This window comes from Eulemur rufifrons, chromosome 15 (assembly GCF_041146395.1).
Source record: "Eulemur rufifrons isolate Redbay chromosome 15, OSU_ERuf_1, whole genome shotgun sequence".
Taxonomy (NCBI): domain Eukaryota; kingdom Metazoa; phylum Chordata; class Mammalia; order Primates; family Lemuridae; genus Eulemur; species Eulemur rufifrons.
In genome coordinates this window covers 98,223,789-98,238,857 of record NC_090997.1, presented here as the reverse complement: position 1 = coordinate 98,238,857, position 15,069 = coordinate 98,223,789, and the positions used below count along the sequence as shown (strand labels likewise).

Genomic DNA, 15,069 nt, shown 5'->3' with positions numbered 1-15,069 from the left:
GTATAAAGAACATATTTCAATGTAGCAAAATGTTTTACTCTGAAATAATCCCCAATATCATTTGTAATATTGTATAATAAAATAACCACCCTCGTATAAAATGTTCAGATTTACTTTGAGAGTTAATCATGACACTCCAACTCAGATTAATAAAGTTTTATTATCAAGGTAAAATCAACTAAAAAATTAAAGAACTGCAAAATCCAAAACCAAATTCAACGATGACTTAGGCCAAATCAAGCCAACATTCATTGCTCATTACTGAAAACAAGCACAATATTAAGCCCTTTAGGAAACAAAATATGACATGAAGACCCTTACCTCAATTACCTAACAATCTACTGAAGTAGAAGGGAAGAGTTATATGCATACCATCATTATAATACAGTAGGTTCTCAGCAGTCTGAGATTTACCATTGTCAAGTTCTGACAATTCACTAATGATGCCAAAGGTCTATCAAATGTAATCACATGTAATTCTATAGATCACTAATATGAAATGTGCATATTAAACTTAACTATTAGTTACTAAGCATCGTTATTCTCTTCTCACTCCCATATGCATTTAACAGAGAATTAATACTGTATACTAAAGTGGTATTTAAACTTTGGGGAATCCAGGAGGAACTCAGAATTTTTCTCATGAAAACAAGAGCACATTACATAATTTAGTGCCAACATAAAAATACTGGGGGAAGTATTCAGCCTATAAATGAAATATACACACAGTTGGAAACAAAAGACACACGGTTTAATAAAGAAAATGAACGTGAAATGGGCTGATTAGGAAAAGAGAGCACTCTTGCTACAACTATAATTCTGCTGCCACACCCTTATCAATAAATCTGTTCACAAACAGTGATTTACAAAAAGAAAAGGAAATGTGGCTGTTTCCTAATGGGAATGCATCAGAATCTCAATAGAACTCTGTGCTTTCCTAAGCCAACACAAAAATGGGACTACATAGTGTGTAGCTCTACATATAGTAAATCTTCCCCTTTCACAGCATCATGTATATGCAATGTATATGATATGTATATTTTTATATTTATTTATAAATACAGTCTTATAAAATAATGGACTTATAAAAAGCCTTAAAGCCATAGGTCAGGAATCTGTACAGCTGAAGGCAAAGGTAATCTGAAAGGTTTTTAGAAGTACAAAGTGCTTCTAGCAAAACTGTTACCAAAATTAACACTAAAAATTAATCTAATAATCTAAAAATCTAGTTCTACTGTACGAACTAGAGAGAAAGAGAATTCTAAATTAAGACCCAACTAAAAACTGACTATAACAAACTAATGGAGAAGTGATGAGGATGTAGGCTTAAGTATTAATATTGAGAATAAAAAGGAAGGACACAAAATGTTTTTTAAAAAATAATTCATTGAATTTCATGACTGACAAGATATGGATGAAACAGAGGCATCTAAGATAATTCTAAGTTTTCAAGTCTGAGTATTTGGGAACATAATTATACTACTGACATAAACAGGAAGTCTAAAAAAGCAAGAAGTTTGTGGAAGAAAGGTGAGTTCAGACCTGGGGTGACAGCTATGTAATTTTAAGTGCATATGTACACAAAATACTTAGAAGATAGGGGACTGAATTCCAGAAGAGAAAATAAAAAATACAAGTCATTCCTGAAGAGATAACTGTCGAAGATGTAAGGAATAAATACTGAAAACTAAGTATCAGGGGGAGAATAAGTAAAATAAGAGCCTTCTAGGCCTTAAGGTAAAAAATCATTTCAGAAACGAGAACCAATAGGAAGTTTTAAAAGAGACAGACAGTTGCATGAGAAAGGAGCAAGAAAGCAGTAAATACTACTTTTTATCTGTAAGGCCCTTTGTCAATTACTAAGCATTATCACAACTGTTGTGTCTCTTTTACCTTCAGAATGGCCTAAGATTGATTTTATTATTCTCATTTTATAGATGTATAAACTTAGGGTAAGTGCCTTCACTAAATTCGAACTGGTAGTAAGTTACAGAACCAATGTCTCAAACCCAGTTATTCTGGCTACCCAAATACCCAGATGTGATCTAGTTTCCAAAAACAAAGAAGTTCACTCCTTAGCAACCAACTAAACATACACCATTGAGTCAAGGAAGAAGATGGTGGATAACTGTGGAGACATACATTTAATAGCATCAACCTAATAACCAAGACAACTTTAATCAAAAGACAAAAGATTATAAAGTCTGTGAGTCTACTGATCAAATAATAGCTAAGTGCATTACATTTAAATATGAATCTTAAGCAATCCTCAACAGAGTTAAAGAGTCTTCAAAATCTTACCAAGAAAGCAAAGCTCCCTTTCTCTAAGGGATTTAATTCAAATAAATATTACAATAGACCAACTCCAACTTTCTGCCAAAAGCTGAAACACATATTGTTTGGGTTTGGAGGAAATACTACAACAATCATAAGTGTTCACTGTGAAAAATTCAAACTATTAAAAGCTCTCATTCACTGCACCCTATCCACCTACTGCTCTCTTTATAAATAATGACTGCTAGTCAGGTGCCATGGCTCATGCCTGTAGTCCCAGAGCTTTGGGAGGCCGAGGCAGGATTACTTGAGCCCATGAGTTCAAGACTACTTGGGCAACTTAGCAAGAACCCATATCTACAAAAAACTAAAAAAGAAAAAATTAGCCAGGCATGTGCCTATGGTCCTAGCTACAGGGGCTGGGGTGGGAAGATCACTTCAGTCCAAAAGTTCAAGCCTGCAGTGAGCTATTATATTATCACACCACTGCACTCCAGCCTGGGCAACAGAGCAGACCCTGTTAATTTAAAAACAAACAAAAAAACCCCACAAATTCTTGACCACTAATATTAATAATAGTAGTCCAAAATGCATTATGGTCTGTATGTTGTCACTGTCAACTGTTCAAAGATCTTGTTCAATTATTTCCCCAACCTGGAAAATATTCTGAACATAATCTAGCACATTCTTTGTTAACTCATCCATTATTAAAGTATGTTATAACAGGAAGATACTTTCCAGGGCAACAGAGGTATCTACCAAGACACTACTGTTCCCAAGTTGCAGCTTTTTTTTAAAAAACTACCTTTGCTAGAATTTGGAAAGCTAAAAAACTAGCATTCTTTAGATTTCCAAATACTTTATAAAATTTTTAAAGCTTTTTAAATATTCAAACCAACTATGAGAGGTAGTCAAGGATGACACTATTATTTCTATTTTTAAAACGAAGCTAAGAAAAAAATTAATTAGCAAACTCATTCATTAAAATTAATATTTAAGGGATCCTAAAGGTCATCTTGTCTGATCCCATTTTATTAATCATAAATCCATCATGTCCTTCCTTGCCCCAACTGTCATCTGTCGCAGCTCACTTTATAGTAACCATACTAATTTTGTAAACTTTAATGCTTTAAAACACCTGTACTGGGAACTTTCTCAACAGCAGTTTGCAAAAATCTAAAAGAGGTAATTACAAAGTATCCACCATTATTAAAATATGAAAATTAGCAACATGCTAAGGATACAGACTTATAGAGTAGCTGCACTCTTCTCTTACAAAGAAGGTACAAAACACATGAGCTTTGTACTCAAAGACTCAGAGACTTTTTAGTTTTCTGTGGAGGGTGAGTCGCTGGGGAACTGCTGGCTAAGTGGGTGTTACTGTGTAATACTTCCTCTGCCAAGGAAAGCATATTTTTCTGTGGCACTCCATTCTATAAGCAGGAGAGTAGCAGCACAGCAGTTTGTTCCTTATTCTGCCCCAGAGTTAGCATGAAATGTTAATAATCTACTAAAAATTACCAATTCCCACTTCTCCTCCACCTCCAAACATAAACACTACCAAAATCACACTCAAAAAATCTACAGTGAAAAAATTGAGAAGCATACAGTGACACACAGAAAATATAAACTTGTTCTCATCTGGCCACTATGTGTCCCTAATAAGGTGTGATTCTGAACAAGTTTCATCATCTCTGAATCTTGATTCCTTCTCTGTAAAATCAGTCTACTGAATGATATAAATATTTAAGGTCTAAAAGTTGTAGTTTTTAGAAATCAAGTGTAAGCACGGAAGTAAACAAGAAACCTAATTATAGAACCATAACTTTAGTTACACCTACAGCTACAAATGCACATGATTGTGACAGCCTTTAGCTAACCTATTCTAAAGTCAAAGAGAACAGAAATGATTCTCCATGGGAGAAAACAAAATATATAAACAAACAAATGTATACATATGAAAAATACTACTTCTGTTTAAATTTTTCCCTGGGATCCAAATAACCCATCTACCTTTAATTTCAGTTCCCTCCCATGTCTTTTGTAAATATCAAAATGAAAAAATAAGAATGTTACCCTCTTTTTAATTTTAGAAGTATTATTAACAGTGAAATGGCAAAAATGAGAAGAAAAAGAATAATTCGCTCATAAAGCTTCTTCATAACAAATCCCCAAAACTATATTAGCTGAAATTTCTCAAATAAATATGGGTTCTATTTCTAATGACATAGTCTTTAAATTCACAATTCCATGTTCACAATAAATTGGTTACAATAAAGTTAAGATAAAGAACTTTGTGACTAAAAGAGTAATAAATAAAATGCGGAATTATGAGAATAGGCTTAATGTTAAGAAATTCTAACAAAATCTCATTAAACAAAATTTAAACCTTTACTTTTACTCATGGATCATTCAATTTACTACTGAAGTTTTAATTGCATACAAGAACATCTGGTTGTAAAAGCAGAGTTTAAAATCAAGCATATGCCACACAGAGTTGCTTTCAAATGTCCTTACACTCACAAATATAAGAATATAGAAAGAAAGGGTCAAGATGGGAGGGAGGGAGGGAAGGAGCAAGGAAAAACCCAAGGAAGATAAAGGATTCTACAAGATTTTGCTCTAAGCCTGCTTCTCTTCTTTTTCTATATAATCTCCATAGACAACTGTACCCTCTCCTGAATCTTCATTTCTAGCCTATACTCTCCATGTGTCCAATCCATATATCCACCTGGATAACTAAACCTTGGTGTTCCACTGACACCAAATATTCAAGATGTACAAAACTGCTATATTCAACAAAACAGTTACAATAATAGTCCTTGGGTGGTTGAGGTATGGGTGATTTTAATCCTCTTCCTATAATGAAGATCTTTGACTCTTGGTGGGGAAAAAAATCCCCCATCTAACCTAAGCCCCCAAATTATCCTTCTCCTGAAGCTTCTTGCTCCCCATGATTTGCCCATCTTGGTGATTGGTATCATACTGTTATATTGACCTAGTCACTTAAGCCAAAGCCCTGGCACCATCTCATCCTCATATCCAGCTCCCTATTATTAAATTTCTATTGCCCTTCTTCTTCTCCCTATTATTATTACTTTAATTGGGCCCCTCATCTTCTCTAAATTAATTTAACCTTTCTTCTCCCATCTCATCCCACCATTGCCTTTCCCTACTCAACAAAGATGCTAATCATTTTTCTAAAACACAAATTTAAAAATGTAAAAATTTAAAATTTGTGTTTGCATCTAAAACCCTTCAGAATCTCTATTATATTTTGATGAAAAAGGAGGTCCTATGCATGGTATATATAAAGGTCTTCATCAGCAGACCCTAGCCTAAATCTCCAATCACTCCTCCCTACCCCACCCCCTACCCAAAGTTGCTATTTCCTTGAAAATGAGCTTTTACTTTTGCACACAATGCTTCCTCTCGTTGTACTGTGTACATCACAGCCTATAAAGTATACAGAGTATACATAGGTGACATCATTACTCTTTATATCAAAATGCTCATCACATTACTTCTTAACTCTTTATGGTAATCCATTCCCATCCCCACCTCTATGAGAACATAAACTATCTGAGGAAAAGGCTGTGTAGGTATCAACACTGGTGACTACCCTGCAGAATACAATGCCTGATGGATGGCAAATATGTATAAGTCACAAAGCTCAACTATCAACAACTTTCCTTGCATTCTTTCCAACCACCAGATGCTGTAACATTAAAACTTTCATTGGGCTATTTAGATTCTAGCATTTTGAAAACTGTACTATAATGAGAATGAAAATACTGACAATCTTGAAGGACCAGTAAAATAAAAGGAAGTACTCATAGGAATATTTGAAATTGTTAATTGTTACAGCTCTAAGAGGCCTGAGACACCTAATTCTTTGATTTTGCAAATAAATCAAAGTACTGATTGCGAAATTTTGTGTCAGGAATAATGCTACAGCCTCTGGCCAACTCCTTTAGGATGTTACTACTCTTCAGCTAAATTAGTCACCACCTTCATTCTTGTAATTGCCATCAAAACAGAGATAGGCTCCTAAAAGGTTCTGACTTATCTGATAGAATGACAACAAGAATATGGAAAATTTTGCTCAATAACAGGAAATGCCATAAAAATAAAAACCATTTTTCTTGATGTAAATAAAAGCCAAAGATATTAATACTGCTTATAAAAATAGTTACTAGTCTATTAAATGCTTATTTAAAAAACTACTCATTTCAGCAACAGATACGTACCATGGTAAAAATTCTTTTTGAGACTATTTATTCAAAGGTGTAGATATTTAGCCAGGGACAAGACAGATAACCTGTGAATAGTTCTTGAGCTTTTATTAATATTAAGTAAATAAATATTGGCCCTATCAGAAGACTTTCTCCCTATTTTAAGAAAACCACATTAAGCAACTATATTCAATGACCCTCAGCTTTGGATAGTACTTTAAGAATCATTCTTGGCCAGGCACAGTGGCCCACGCCTGTAATCCTAGCACTCTGGGAGGCCGAGGCGGGCAGATCATTTGAGTTCAGGAGTTTGAGACCAGCCTGAGCAAGAGCAAGACCCTGTCTCTACTAAAAAAAAAAATAGAAAGAAATTAGCTGGACAGCTAAAAATATACAGGAAAAAAAAATTAGCCAGGCATGGTGGTGCACGCCTGTAGTCCCAGCTATTTGGGAGGCTGAGGCAGGAGGATTGCTTGAGCCCAGGAGTTTGAGGTTGCTGTGAGCACGGCTGACGCCACGGCACTATAGCCCAGGCAACAGTGTGAGATTCTGTCTCAAAAAAAAAAAAAAAAGAATCATTCTTATTCTCATTTATTCACTAAAGCATTTTATGTAGTTGAATATTTTTTAAGAGTCTATAATACACATGTACTTATCACTAAATTAAGTCTGAGTTCTTTGTCTCAATTAGTGAGGATTCATTTTATCTTCCTTTAGTGAGTTGGTATAGCTACACAATGAAATTATGACTAAGAATCATTTTCAAATAAAAATCACACTTCACAAAAAAGGAAAGATGGAAAGCAATGAGCCAAACTGTAAAAATTTTGCCCCCTTTGACACATTTATTTTAATCAAGTTTTCTAACAAGAATGCCCTATCGGCAATTAATACGAAAACAACTTTTACTAGATAAAATGTTACTAAATGAGGAAAAACAGGATACATGTATTTCCAGTGCACACCCACACAAAAACTCAATGTAAACTCCCTGAGAGCAGAGACTGGTTTCAGATTCTTCCTAATCTGTTTTGTACACTGTTGAATCCCTAGAGCCTGTAATAGTGCCTGCACATGGTCAGTAAACAAAAAAATTTTTGAATGAATATTTCCACCAGGCAGTTTTTCAAGTCGTTTTTATGTTAAAATAAGCATTATAAAGCTTACATGAAGTATATTTTTCTGCTCAATTATAATTCTTGTTTCCAAATGGCATGCTATTAATCAAGTTCTCAGGTTTCAGAATTTACAGCAGAGCCCAGTGAAGTATGGCTTATGGCCTGTTTGTGCAGGCTCTCAAGCTAAGAATGGTTTTTATATTCTAAAAGATTTGTAGAAGACAGAAAATGAACAAAACAGATCCATATATGGGCCACATATTTGTGGCCAACAGAACCTAAAATATTTACTATCTGATCCTCACACAAACAGACATGCTTTTAGCAATTCTGAAACTACTTTGTGTGTATTTTAGAATTGAGCAAATCATAAGTAACTATATTAAAGGTAACAGAAGCCAGGTTTCTGACTGTCAGAGAAAGGAATTATATCTGAAAAGGTGGAAGGCCAGAAGGAACCCTATAGTGTTGAACTGGAATTGGAGATATTTCAATGACTTTACAGCTTTTTAGATAGATACAAAACAGATAAGGAATTTTTTGTGTATATAATTTCAGGAAAAGTTTGCTGAACCCCCTAGACTGGAGATTCCACACACACAGAATGAATGTTTTCTGAATATACATTTTCTTTCACCTATTAGTAGAATTTCCCTATTAGATCTTTCACCCAAGCCCTTCTCGTCATCCAAACCTCTGAATTTTGCAATGTTATTTGAAGAATTTTAAATGAATGGTTTGTTGTTTTGGTTTTTTATCAGAGCATAGTGGTTGTAATCCTGAAAAAGGAGAGGAAAAAGAAGAGGATTAAAGTTAATTTATCTTTAATGTTTCACATACTAAAAAAAAAAAAAAAATAGAAAAAGCAAAAATAAAAATGGAATACAAACAAAAAATTGAACCCAATATACTTTAAATGAATAGCAAAACTACACTAAGAGGAAAAAACTAACCAAGTAGTATTTGTACACAGTATTTTAACTACATGCCCTCAGGCTAAACAAAAATAAATTATAAACAAATATTAAACTCTAGTTAATAGACATGTTTTCACAGACATGCTTTAGCAATTCTGAAACTATTTTCTGTGTATTTTAGGACTGAGCAAATAATAAGTAAATATATTAAAGATAACAAAAGCCAGGTTTCTCACTGTCAGAGAAAGGAATCACAGACTTAGAAAGAAGGAAGGCTAGAATGAACCTTACAGTGTTGGACTAGAATTGGAGGTATTTCAGTGAACTTATAGCTTTTTAGATAGATATAAAACAGATAAATAAGTTTGTGTGTATATAATTTCTAGTTCTATCTGTTGATAGATACATATTCACTAGAACAAACTAGGGTCTCTTGGAGAAATGTCCAATTCTAGGGCTTAGTTAGGAATATCTTACACTAGAAAATAAGGGAGTACTCAAAAAATGATAGGCACTTGTCAAAAGGACATAGCAGCCAGCTTGAAGGAACTCTGACTAGTCAAAACTGAAACAATAGGAATATCAAAAAAACTCAATGAATAAAAAAGAATCCATGAGTTCATACTGATATGCATACATACATACATACATAAATGGTGAGAAGGGAAAGCTTGTACAAAACACCAGCTAATAAATACAGAAATGACAGACTTTGAAAATCGCCATTTGGCAACCATCAGGCAAGAACTGAATGGATGCTAAAAGAAGTGGATGAAAATGTGATGAGTAGTAAGGTATTTGCATCAAAATATCTCCCCATAAGATACTTGTTACAAAGGGAAAAATAGTAACTTTATATTAATAGTAGTGACATCTTATAGATAAAAGTTAACATCCCTAATAATGGGATTTATGGATAGCATATGCTTCCATATGTATATATAATATACTATACTTCCATATAGTATCTGATATACTGAGAACACAGTATCACCTCTGGAGTATTTCTGGGAAAGATGTAGAGCCTGAACTTAATCATGAAGAAACAACAGACAAATCAATATTGAAGGAATTCTAAAAATAACTGGCTTACTCTCATCAAATATCATCTCTAAGGTCATAACAGACAAGAGTAATCAACTTTCAGATTAAAAAGACTAGAGACAAGATAAGTGAATGTAAGGTGTGATGTCGAATTTACTCTATAAAGGACATTACTGGTACAATGGTGAAACCTGAATAAGATGTGCAGGCAACAGCTTTGCATCAATTTCCTGATTTTGATAACTGCATTATGCTGAAATAAGAGAATGTGCTTGTTTTTAGAAGATACCCACAGTTATTGAGAGGTAAAGGGCACCATGAATTGCAATTTACTCTCAAAATGGTCAGAAAAAAATGTGTGTATTTATGAAAAAGTGAGTGATGGTTCCCCTTCACACCCGCGCCAGTGGTTGAGAACTGGGTCTTTCCAATCCCCACTCTAATGCTCACTCTAATGCTGCATTTCCTTGGTAAAATCACAATTGCATACCTCAGTTTCCCTTTTAATAAAATGGGATAGCACCTATCCAACCATTCTCAAAGAATTAAACCAGAAATCCGTGGAAACACAGTAATGGCTGGGGAAAAGAGAGGCAGAGTATAAAACATTACATATTATAAAATGGTTCACTTTTAACAAATGTTTGGGAAATTATTACTAAAAGTACTTTGAAAATACATAAGCCAGACATTTTTTCATCATAGCGAGCAGCTATTGCAGAAACTAGACATTTGCTGTATCAGATGTTTTGGTTTGCAAAAATTTTACTTATTCAATATTCAGCAAAAGAAGAAAAAGAAGTTTAGAAAAAACATTCTTTTACTCCAAAGGATTTTTACCGATAATACTTCAAATATTTCAACAAATTCAAACACCTGTATCTATTTATTAAACCGTAAAACTTTATGACATTGAAAAACAATACTAAATTAAAGAAAGCTATTAATTAGGATTTGGTCAAACTTTAAGATACTGAGACCCAGTATCATCACTGTATAGAGATCTTTATATTATTTCCCAAGATCTACACACTAAAATACACGGCCCAAACTATTTCATCCTTCACTGACAAACTATTCAAACGAGCTCTGAGGGTCACATCAAATTCAGAAAATAAGTATTTACAAAACAGACACCAAATTCTCTCAGGAATTTAAATCAAGGAAAAGTTCGTTTTAAAAATAAAAATACTCAGTAATTCTTTTAAATTCATAAAGCATTCATAAAACTTTGGTCTCCACTTAAGTTTCTTTAATCATTTGCACATGATGACTAATCATATCTCATACGAAAGAAAACATCCTTAAAGCTGTATTTTATAAGAAGTAGTAATAAATTCCAAAATATTAAATGGAGATTTTTAAAAATATATGACAGGGAATTTTGCATAAAATAAACATAGCTAGTCATATTTTCCCATTGTTATTAAAACAGGATAATATCTGTATTTAAATAAGTCTACCTACTCTGTCTCTATTTTAAGCAGTAGACAACAAGTAATCTGGACTTTTTAAGGCAAAATGCTGAGAACGGACAAGGCAGGACGAGACTGGAGAGACATGCTACGATCAACGATCAACGCAGTTCCCAGCAAAGAAGCAATACTGGAGTCAGCAATGCCTCCCCAGCCTCACTAGCCCTGCAGCAAGTTCACTACACGTAATGCTGATGAGGCAAAAGGAAAAGGATGATAAGACATAAGCCCCAAGGGGGTACGGTTTTTGCTTGTCTGGTTTGCCACTGTATCCTGGGAGACAGAAAAACGTCAGGGCCATGCATTAAGTATTAGCTGAATGAATGAACAAATGAATGAAAGAATGAAGCCTTAGGTCTTCCAAGTCAACCGATGTAAGTTACATTAAAGTTGCAGAATTATTTGGAAAACAAATTTGGCATACATTAACTTAATAGTCGTAACTGTCTTTAGAGAACATAAACAGCAATCTAGTCTCTATTCTGACTAAATTGGGCATTGTCAACGTTCCTGAGATATCTCCTGACATACTGTAATACATTTATATAGTCTTCCCTAAGTTGAAAATATGGTTATCACAAACTCTCATAAAATAAAATTAGAAAGATGAAATAAATGCATAAAATCAAAATCACAAAGACCAAATTCATCATGTTTACTATCAAATTTGAAATAGAATTTGAATTCGGATAAGAAATCACGGGCTAAAGAAATATTTCTCATCAGCATTTAGTTCTCATAACTAATAGTACCTCTAACACAATCTGCTCCTCTATAATTAGAAACTCAAAAATTTTTGATTTAGTCTTTTTTTCTATTGACAAAAATATTTGTCATCTTATAGTTTAAACAAATTCCTCAAAACATATATTTTATTTCCAACCAGCAAATTAAGAGTTCTGCAATTCACTCATACTAAACAGTTATTTCTTTTGTAAAATTATGTGGAGCAGAATGCAAGTAAATCTAACAAGAATTCATATAAGATTTATGCTCCCTATCAAGCACATTAAGCAACTTTTTTTCCCCATTAACCTATTTTTTGTGAAGCAACTCAACTTATTTCCTACACACACTCTTTTAAGACTACTAACATATTTTAAGTGACAAACTTCATTCTGCTTTCCAAGAACTACCCATATAATCAATACATGATTTCACTATCAATTTAAACCTAACATTTTCCAAAGGGCCTGCCTTATATGGGTTATCATCATCTTACTATGCTTCTTGTGTCCATGCTGCTGGAAAAGCAGTCTGTACAAGCAGGAGTAGAGGCACAATCCTGAGAGAGAGGAGTAGAGAAAGATGTTGAGAAAACAAAACTAGATAAAATGAGCTCACTTAAGAGTTCAGGAGCCCAGCCAGTGTTCAAGGTCAAGGTTGACTACATTCTTTTATACCATTAAGAGTTAGAAGTTGTCCAATAACAGCAAAACTGGCCCTAAAAAGAGACATTTGAAATTGCCTATACAAGCAGTAATATCATCACTAATTCTAAGCCACCTATACCCCTCATTTAAAAAAAGCCAATGATCATAAAATATGACTACTTAGGAGACTAAGGATACAAAAGTCTCCTAAATGTTAATCTAAATTACTATAACAAACTCAATGCTAGACTAGAATAAGATGGCTGAACTATACATGAGACATGGATTTCAATCTTGTCAAAAAATTCTTTATATTTAATCTTGAGTGATTAAGACTTTAGCACTCTCAAATCATACACACTCAAAATCATTATCATCCAACTCAATTATCCTTGTATTCTAAATTTTTTAATGTACAAAAAAAACTTTTACTATATGTCATATCAATGAGAAAAACAACAAAGCAAAACTAGATTTGAAAATAGAAAGCATGATTACTATACAACAAAAAACTCAGGATGGATTTAACCTAACTGGAATCTTCAATGGAACAGTCTCCTCTCCACATCTCCTCCCCAAAGCAAGCAAAATTATAAACAGATCAGAGTTCTGATTTAAAATTTTCCATCTAATCTCCTATACCCCTACAGTGACATAAAATGACCTTTAAAATAATGCTTAGACATACTAAGTCCTCCAAAAAAAGAACTTCATGTTAAATTAGTCGAAGAATCTTCCTACTAACAAGGAATCTAAATATAATCTCAATTTATTTTAAAACCAAATGTCCAGAAATGTTAACTACCTTGGCCAAGGTCTCAGCTACCTAGTATATCATCCATCCATTCATTCAAGAAATACTCATTTAGAACATAAACTATGTATTAAGATATTGTACTACATACCAAGGATATGAACCAATGAGGACACATCATCAGTGTCCTCATAGAGCTTCTAGTTTGGTGGTAAATACTAATTACTTAAAATTGTAGTAAACTAGAAAAAAAGTAAGGAGTGTTTTAAGACAGTTTAACAGAGGACCTAAATCACTGGTTCTCAATCAAGGTCATTTTGCCCCCCAGGGGATATCTGGTAACGTCCGGAGACATTTCTGGTTGTCACACTGGGGAGGGTGCTACTAGCATCTAGTGGGTTGAAGCCAGGGATGCTGTTAAACATACTGCAATGCACAGGACCACTACCCAAGCAAGTAATTATCCAGCCCAAAATATCAATAGTGCCAAGGCTGAGAAATCCTGATCTAAACCACTGGGTCAGGTGGGATTAGTGAAGACTTCCTTCCTTTATAACGTTATGTATGCTACATCTTTAAAGGATTCCACAAGGTAGAAACAAAAAATATGGCCTGACTGATAAAATTAACTAGAACATGAAAACAGCAAAGAAAATGGAGCCAGACCCCCTGGTAGATGAAAAAGAAAGACAAATGCAATGTTTTATAGCTGTTTCACATAAATTCCCTTTCCTGAACCACAAAGGGAAAATACACAGACTAAAAACAAATTTCACATACTTTATTATTCCTTCTACCGTTTCCATTTTCTCTACCAACTCACGTCTACTATTGGTGGAAAGACTATAAAAAGTCCTGTAGCTAGACGAAATGCCCACTTTGGATACAAAATTAGAAATAAAGTATAAGGGAGATGGGATTTCACTTGGTAAAACAGGAAAACGTACTGGATGTTAAAGGGACTCAAGAAAGTCTACATCCCAACAAAACACTTTAAAGAGTAAGCTACCTAATCAAACGATCCTAAAGGATCTAAGGATTTAGGTATCCTAAAGACAGTAAAAGGTAACAGAATTCACTCAGAATTTATGAACCAAGGTACACCCAAAGATTAAATTGAAATCATTTTCCTAACACATCTCAAATCTAAATATCTGATCCTACACCATCCCACTCAGCCTACTCAAAGTAGCAAGGGAAATGACCATGAGGGGAAAAACTATAGTAATGCAACTAGCTATACAAAGGACCTAAAAAAATTGATCACTGATTGGTATTTGATTATGTTAAAGATTTAGTGTTAGCTTTTCTGAAGTGTGATAACAGTATTGGGGCTATGTTTTGTTTTTTTTTAAAGTCCTTAAAAATTACAAAAAAACAATAAACAAGTAAACCTCACCTCCTCCAGTTACTTCATCCAAACGTAACTGATGCTAACAGGTTCTTGTATTTTTCATACATTAATATCTCTTTAAAGGCTGCTATGTTTTAAACGCCCCTCCAATTTAAATTGAAATTTTCTAAAGGAAAGAGTCATACACTGCCATCCTCTCCCTCAACCCCTTTTCAAAAAAATTAAAAAGAAAGAAAAAGAGACACTCTACCAGAATGACTTCCTTATAGTAATCATTCTTAAGTACAGAATATAGATATGCAGCTCACATAAAACTGCTACATTCCAGCAATCAATAAGTCCTAAACTGGCAGGCCCACAGACTTAAGCAGTCCAGTATGAGACCGTTTTCCCTAGGTGAGAACTCTAAATCATTATAACAACTAAATGTCACTATCTTGATAATAGCTAGCAATGATAATTCTCCTATGCTTAACTGCCTGGGTCAAGCACTGACTCTTAGGGAATCTTATATTCCAATCTGAA

General features: G+C 33.9%; 1 protein-coding gene across 1 annotated transcript in view; it reads right to left on the bottom strand.

Annotated features, from left to right (window-relative positions):
• The window catches only part of LOC138395858 (rho guanine nucleotide exchange factor TIAM2-like), a 415,009-nt gene that overhangs the window by 396,549 nt on the left and 3,391 nt on the right, over positions 1-15,069 (bottom strand). The window contains 1 exon segment of the mRNA XM_069488873.1: positions 12,286-12,348. Within this exon segment, the coding sequence (XP_069344974.1) occupies positions 12,286-12,348 (63 nt within the window).